This window comes from Athene noctua, chromosome 8 (genome assembly GCF_965140245.1).
Source record: "Athene noctua chromosome 8, bAthNoc1.hap1.1, whole genome shotgun sequence".
Classification (NCBI taxonomy): domain Eukaryota; kingdom Metazoa; phylum Chordata; class Aves; order Strigiformes; family Strigidae; genus Athene; species Athene noctua.
Genome location: NC_134044.1, coordinates 2,861,476 through 2,869,421, shown reverse-complemented (window position 1 = coordinate 2,869,421; position 7,946 = coordinate 2,861,476). Strand labels below are relative to the sequence as shown.

General features: G+C 45.0%; 1 protein-coding gene across 1 annotated transcript in view; it reads right to left on the bottom strand.

Annotated features, from left to right (window-relative positions):
* The window catches only part of EHHADH (enoyl-CoA hydratase and 3-hydroxyacyl CoA dehydrogenase), a 28,313-nt gene continuing 20,367 nt past the window's right edge, over positions 1-7,946 (bottom strand). Inside the window, exon 7 of the mRNA XM_074912603.1 lies at positions 1-2,479. Coding sequence (XP_074768704.1) covers positions 1,209-2,479 — 1,271 coding nt within the window. The 3' untranslated portion in view covers positions 1-1,208. The remainder of the gene's footprint in view (positions 2,480-7,946) is intronic.

The following is a 7,946-nucleotide window of genomic DNA, read 5'->3' as shown; positions in this document are numbered from 1 at the left end:
TTAGATAATCAAAGCAGTTTTATTAAAATAAAAAGCAAAAGTTAGACACCCAGTGTCCCTGAGAAGGGAACTCAAACCAACCTATCACCACACCAGACTGGAAGGTACATTCACTAGACAGAAGAAATGGGAGACTTTGCTCAGAAAGCATCAAGCCTGGAGCTAGTTTGGCTCACTGTCCCCATACTTTGCTCTCTGCTAGAGATCTGCTGCTCTCTGCCTGCCTGCAGCCACGTTCCTGCCTGCACATCTTAAGCCATGCGCTTCTCAGCGTACCCTCTGCCATGTGAAAACCCGGTAAGACCCAGGCCATGTTTCAGTCTGGTCAGTTAGAGCACACTGAGCCCCAAGACCTGGTAGCTATAGGCAGGCAAAATAGAGTGAGTGATGGCAACACATATCCACACTTAAGAGATGCCAGAAGATGTTTCTGCCTGGACAAAGCCAGGTGGGGATAATGATAATGGAGTCTGGATGCAGAAGGTCAGTCGTGAGCCAACACCATAGGGCAGTTAGTCAGGTCAAGGTATCTGTGGCTTTTCTGTCATTTATTAGAATCTCTGCAGCAGGGAGGAGGGACGGTACCAGCCCTGTCCCTTGCTCTCTGCCCAAACCTGCTCTCTCCAACTCATTTGACTTTACCTCTGACAGGGGCTGCACCCCTTGTGCCATCTCTCCCCCAGCAGCAGGAAGGGAGCAGGCTCCAGCTGGCTGTCTCTGGGAGAGCCAGTGGTGCTGGGCTGCACAGGAGAGACCAGAACAATCTGGGAAACAGATTCAAGGCAGGAGCTGGCAGATCCAGCCAGTCTTGGGTGAACTGTGGTCATCTCTCTCTTACCTCCCACCATGATTTTCTTTGTGGGCTGGGGATGCTGCTCCCTCCCTTCCACAAAGACAGACTGGAAGAGATGTACAGCTGTGACGACCTGACGGCAGAGCAAAATGAGACGGGCCTTTACACAGCAGCGTGCAGAGAAGGTGGGTGAGGCTGGTGCTGAGAAGGAAGGGTGGGTGATGGCAGTGGTTATCTGCAGCAAGACAGGGCTTGAGATAATCATCGGACAAAGTTATTCTCTGCAAAGGCCCAGGAAGGTCAGTGACATTGTTTACGAGCCTGTAGCACTTTTGATTGGAGAAGACGGTGCAATTACAGCACCTGTTTCATGAGATCAGCTTCCACTGACCATATGTAACAGGCACTGACAAAATCACAGCTTGTTGTTTGGCTGGCTGAGGTAGGACATCCACTCTTTGAGGGGGGGGTTCCCCATAGCTACCAGCTTTTTCAGAAAGGCACTGGGCTTTAGCCCAGGAACATCAGGGTGGGCCTCCGAGTATTTCTGCAGTTTAGCCAGAACACAAGGGAGCCCAATGGTGGAAGCATAGAACATGGGGCCACCCCTGTGCTTTGGCCACCCATAGCCATTGATATAAATTACATCCAGGTGTTCTGGGCCTGATGCTATTCCCTCAGCCAGGATGTCAAACCCTTCATTGATGAGGGAAAACAAACACCGCTCCAGGATTTCCTCTTGGTCTATAAAGCGGGTCTTGATGCGATGGGTGTCTCTGTACTGGGACAGAAGGTTGTGAAGCCATGGATCTGGCTTGGCTGTCCTGCCCCCAGCCTTCTCGTACTGATACCAGCCTTTTCCCGTTTTCTGGCCAAACCTGCCGTTCTCACACAGAAGATCAGGCAGGGGGCTGTAGCGATGGCCATGCCGCTGGCGGGCAGGTGTTCCTGGACGTAGTGAGGGCCCCGTGAGGCCCTGGCCCTTTCGAGACCTCCAGCCTACATCCAGGCCAGCAAGATCAGACATTCGGAAAGGTCCTATCTTAAACCCAAAATCTTCAATAACCTGATCTACTGCTTCTGGTCTGCTTCCTTCCTCTAAAAGGAAAACTGCCTGCTGCACGTATGGAAACATCATTCGATTCCCAACAAACCCAAAACAATTCCCTACCACCACTCCAACTTTTTTCAGGACTTTGGCTAGCTGCATAGCAGTGGCAATGGTGGTAGGGGATGTGTGATGGCCATAGATTATTTCTAGTAGCCTCATCACATGAGCAGGGGAGAAGAAGTGTGTGCCAATGACCTGCTGTGGGCGGCTCGTGGCAGAAGCTATTTCATTGATGTTCAGGGCTGATGTGTTTGTACACAGAAAGGCCCCTGGCTTGCAGATTCTTGATAGCTTGTGGAATATTTCCTTCTTCAGTGCCATGTTCTCAAACACAGCCTCAATGACTAGATCTACATCATTCAACACATCAAAGTCCACAGTGAACTGGAGACGTGAAGGGTTATGGAAATCCAGGCTTTGGGCACCCGGCTCCACTTTCATAGCCTCACGTTCCAAAAGGAACATCACAGATTTTCTTCCCGTGTTCAGATACTCCAGATCTTGCTCCAGGGCTACCACAGGTATGTTGGCCTTAACCAGAGAAGTCACAATGCCTCGGCCCATTGTTCCCAGCCCTAGGGATAAAAGTGAGACAGAATCAGAGACTATGAATAAAAAATGTTACAATTAATCACTTGACACTAGCATTCCCTTTGTATCTCCAGGATAAAAAGTGGAAACCTATGAAAAATGAGTGGTGGACAGATAGAAAAAAAGAATTGAAGACTGGGAAAAAGGAAAGTAAGTGCTCTCTTTCAGTGATCCTAAATGTTTGAAAAGCAGGAGCATAAAGACAAGTTTATGTCCTCTCAAGCTTACAAAATACCCGCAGGACTCACTCCAGTGTGCACAGATCATGTGATTCGTCTTCTCCCTGCAAAGTTTTATACCTATGGAAACCAGCATCACTTCAGAGTTAGAACCTGGGGATCCAAGACCAGAGATCTGAGTTTCAGCTTCAACCCTGTTAGCAACTTCTAGCAGGCAGTTTCACAAGCAAGCTTCACCCTGAGCATATCAGTGCCCCTCTGTTCCTGTGAGAGGTCCTTTATAGGCACTCAGAGAATATTAGTGTAAGCAAATATTCACCAGCAAAGCTCAGACAATTGGTTTCTTCCTCCTCCTCCCAAGCTTCCTCTTTGTCTCCCTCCTCTTCTCCCTCTGCACTTCATTGCGTAATCTTTGAAGCAAAGAAAATTCAGCTGCTATTTCTGTAAAGACTCTCGGACACTGATATGCTCTAAACTTCGATTCTAATGTCTTGTATGTCTTTCATTGACAGGTCAAACAGGATGGAACTAACACTGCATTCTTAATACAGATTTCAACATCTTCTGCCTCTTTTTTAATCACTCTGGAACATCAGTAGTCTTTTGCTTGCTGTTTGCACTTTGTAAAAGGCATCTCTGCCCACTGGGAATTCTCCACATCCTCCAACACAGGCCATACCTAGCTTCTGAAAATTCCTGAAGACACAGTCTTCCTTGTCCAACCACACCGTTAAAGTGCTTGCCCGGAATTCCTGTAACTGAGCATCCATTCAAGCTGTATTTTTTTTTTCCAAGATCCATAAATGCACTATTACCAGCTCATACCCCTAGGAATATTAGTGTAGAGATTACTGGCTTGATCCCTTCCCTCTTTCTGAGCCCTTTCACCAGCTCTGCCCTCTATTACATTAAATGAAGCCACATGCTTACACTTTCCTGTGATACACAACCCACACTATTTGTCCTGCTCCCCCATGATGGAGGCTTTTCCGACTAAGTTAATGCAAACTAGCAAGAGAAGTTCAGCACAATTTATGTGCTTTAGAAGTGTGAAGCATCTGAATGGGAGGATTATTAATATCCTAAATAAACAACCAAAGTACAGGTTTGTTATAATTCTGTAAAAATGATTTTTTTAATCCTGGGTTTACAAATGAAAGTCAGCTAAACAAATAAACAGAAACAAGGGGATTAAAAAATTTGTCTAAAGCAGCTTTGTAAAGAAGAGCTGAAATTATGTCATCATTTAAACAAATTCCAACAACCAAGGTCAAACAAGGTAGTATGTTTTTCTGCAAGCTACACACCCTTGGTTTAGTTCTGTCCACTCAGCTTGTGTACACACAAGACACTTAAAACACTTCCAGCTTGGCCACAAGTAGATAGTTTTTACAGACATCACTATCTGGCAGCCTGCTTATAAACCATTATACTCCCAAGCAAATGCTAAAGTTCCTTTCTAGGAAATTACATTTGCTACTTCATAATCAAGTACTACTAAGAACTAATTTGAAAATAAAGCCAGAATAACATATATCAGTTCTTAGTATTTCCGTGCCCATGGTTTGCTGACTGAAAAAAACCCAAACACAAATAGCTCCTTCCACTGTGCTCAGTATGCAGAGCCTTGGATGTGGTAGCAAATACAGTCAGAGACAGTTTTTTACCTGTCTGTGGTGAGCTGCACGAACTGCTTTCTTCTTGGACAGTGCAGGAGGGTAACTCACCACTTCATGCATACCCACCAAGCCCAGCCCCATCTTTAAGACTCTCTTTAGACATCGAGCTAAAGTGTTTGCAGTTCAACATGGCTCCCTCTTGAAGTCTCTTCCTTTCCAGGGTGGAGACCTGGGGTTTCTCCCTAGAATTTCCAAGCTCTACTAAAGAAACTGAATGCACACATCTTGGGCCTTATTAACTCCTGTTCCTCTCAGCTTCAGTCTCATGACTGAAATCTTGGCAGTTCTCTCACAATATGAACATGCAGCTTCTTCCTAAATCAAAACCTCTTCCATGAGCAGAGGTTCTCCAGCCTTCTGTTCAAGGGAATTTCTGCAACGGTGTTAGCCGATTCCCACATTTTCTTTCATCCACACATGTAGTATGAATACTCCCATGTAAGTTTTAGCTGTCCCATGACAGACAGGCATATGTGCGTATGGTACTTTACTTTATCGGCCATGGGAATAGGTTTATAGATAAGATATGAGCTTGCCAAGCTTGTTTCTGACCTAGAAAAGCTGTCTCTCAACTTACTACATAACTCTTCAGTGGCCTGTATGAAATGATGTTTAATGAAGCTGGCAGAGAGAGTAATGAAAGCCCCAAGGGTTTTGTTACATTAGAGCTTGCACAGCATGATTCCCCTGGAAATACTTTCTAAAACTGGACTATAAGGAGAGATTTGGCTACCTACCAGGGAAAAAAGCATTTCTGAAGACTCCCCTTTTCAATTTTATAAAGTCAAGTGATCTTGGGGAAGAATATATTAGAGCAGAAAAAAATTCTAGGGAATCATTGGGCCTTACATGTGTAAAAGCCTACAGATTAAAGAGAAAGGGAAATGTTGCATGCTCAGCTCAGATCACACAGGCCAAAACGGAGCTCGGAACTACTCCAGAATTTCTACTGTGTGTTCCATTCTCTTCCTCAGTAGTGTTCTCAATTCCCCCAAACCACAAAAAAACCCTGTACTGCAGGGGACAGTTTTCAGAGCTGTGTTACCATCTTTCATGCCCAAGGCACATCTTTCAAAAGAAGGCTGAAATCTGCTTCAGGAAAAAAAAAACAGTGTCTAGCCATCTTGCTTCTGGTCTTTTGTTGTGAAATGTAGCTTTGACATATAAATAAAGCTACACTTGAACCCATGTAATTTCAGGCCAAATATGGATATGACAAATCCATTTGCTGGGCAAGCTGAGTGAATAATGACTGTTAATTATTGATCTGTCACAAGGTACTTAGAATATGAAAAATCATGCAAAATTAATTGAAGGACTTTAAAAACAAATTTCAAAAGAAATGAACTCAAATTATGTACAAAGCAAATCATGCAGAGTCATATAGACTAGATAAATACAGATCAGTGGAAAATATTCTGAACTATTTGGACTTTAAAATGCCAGGCAATGGAAGTAATACTTTATAGATTGATAAAAATATGTGAAGACTGTTCCAGTTTCCCTGTTAAAAACAACAAAGAGAAAAACTCTTTTTCTGGATGACAAGGAACCAGAAAAAGTGGAAAGAGATGGGAGCCAATAGGTCAAAATTCAACAGGTGACATTGCATGTGGCTGAAGACAGTCAAGGCCAGTGAGGCCAAGAGCAGGAGGGATCCCACATAGCTGGGTGTTATCTGCTTATCAGTCTTTCAGTGAGCAAACTGCAGACAAAGGCAGCTGATGGGAAGCCAGCACTGCCACAGGAATGGTTGCCAGTTCATCAGCAATGCTATCAAGCATGCCTACAAAAATGACAGAACATTTCCTGCTAATATTGAACAGATGGGGGACCCACAAAGCAAAGCTCCCCTAGGATTCCTGGCACTGCTTCCATACCGTAAAGGTCCTTTGTGCCTATGGAAAAGGTACTGAAGGAGGAGAAAGTCAACGTGATCTTCTCCATTGCTTCCCATTGTGCAGCATGGAAGCACCAGCATAATGCCACATGGCTTTAGTGTGCGAAACAACACAGCACTGCCTACTGGAAAATGGAGTCTGCACGATTTCTGACCATCCAAAATGGGTGCAACATCTTGCTCTGACTGCCCTCCTCTCTGCAGTGAAAATAGAGACCCTGGATCACCTAGGCAGACTCAATACTTACATGGATGAGCAGCACTACTTTAAAAGGTGTTGGTCCCTCAAAAATCATCCCTAAAAATTTGATTTCTGGTGCTGCAATGTACTTAAGATTAGGAATGTGAAATTATGAGATACTGTACGGCATGGTACTGGCTGGAGAGTGACTTTTTGTTACAGCAGCCTGAAAGAAAAAATACAATTGTGTTGGCATGTTCTACACCTGTCTCTAACAGACTTGCAATTTCACTGATATTAAAAGGCAAAATAGGAGGAAAACCTTCCTCAAGAAGGAGAAAAAACACAGTAGGGTGGCAGAAAGAAGCGATGGAAAGCAGTGACACTTAATGTGATGTGGGATTCAGAGTTTAAAGGTGATCAATAACCTCCAAAATAGGAGATGTCACTTATCAAATGAAGTATAACATGAAGAACTAGCATAAACAAAGCAAGCCGTAACTGTGGGCTATGGAGGCTGTATTGATAGAAACAGTGATTCAGAAAAAGCATCAGAAGTCTCAAGGCCCTGAGTGGACTGATAAGCTTTAATGACCAGCTACACCTGGAGCCTCCACCCACAGACACTGCCCACAGGCCTCAGAGCCCCATTTAAGCTCAAACCCAGGCATTCAGCTCTTCCCAAGCAACGCTGTAGGAGTTCTGGTGTCTTACTGTGGCTGTACCAGGCTATGAACACTGTTGATCTCAGGTTGGCTTCCCAACTTTACCTCGAACGTGCATCATCATGTGAACTTTGCTTGATCATCCATACTTCTAGCAGATCCTGGCTATGACCTCTGGGTCTGCCCTGCTTGCCTTGCTCAGGTACTGTAACTTGATACAGCAGTGGGTTGTGCTGCCATCCAGAGGGAGAAATGGGTTGATAAGAACTTCATGAAGTTCAGAGAGGGTAAGCTCAAAGTCCTGCATCTAGGAACAGTCCTGTGCACCAGTGTATGCTGGGGGCTGACTGGCTGGAAAGCAGCTCTGCAGGAAAGGATCTGAGGGTCCTGGTGGACTCTAAGTTGATTGTGATCAACAAATGGCCTGTGGCAAAGAATGCTGATGGTATACTGGGCTGCCCTAGGAGGAGCCTTGCTGGCAGGCTGAGGGAGGCAATCCTTCCCCTCTACTTAGCACTGGTGAGACCATACCTGGAGTCCTGTGTCTGGTTCTGGGCTCCCCAGTACAAGAGTGATATGGAGCTACTGGAGTGAGTTCACTGAAGGGCCACAAAGGTGATCAAGGGACTGGAGTGTGTCTCATAATGAAAAGGCTGGGAGAGCTGTGACTCCAGCCTAAAGGCCTGGGGGGATCTCACCAATGTATATAAATACCTGAGGGGGAGGTATAAAGAAGATGGAGCCAGACTCTTTTCTGTGGTCCCTAGTGGCAGGACCAGAAGCAATGGACACAAACAAACATGTGAGGTTCCATCGGAACATAAGAAAACACTTTTTTTTACTGTGG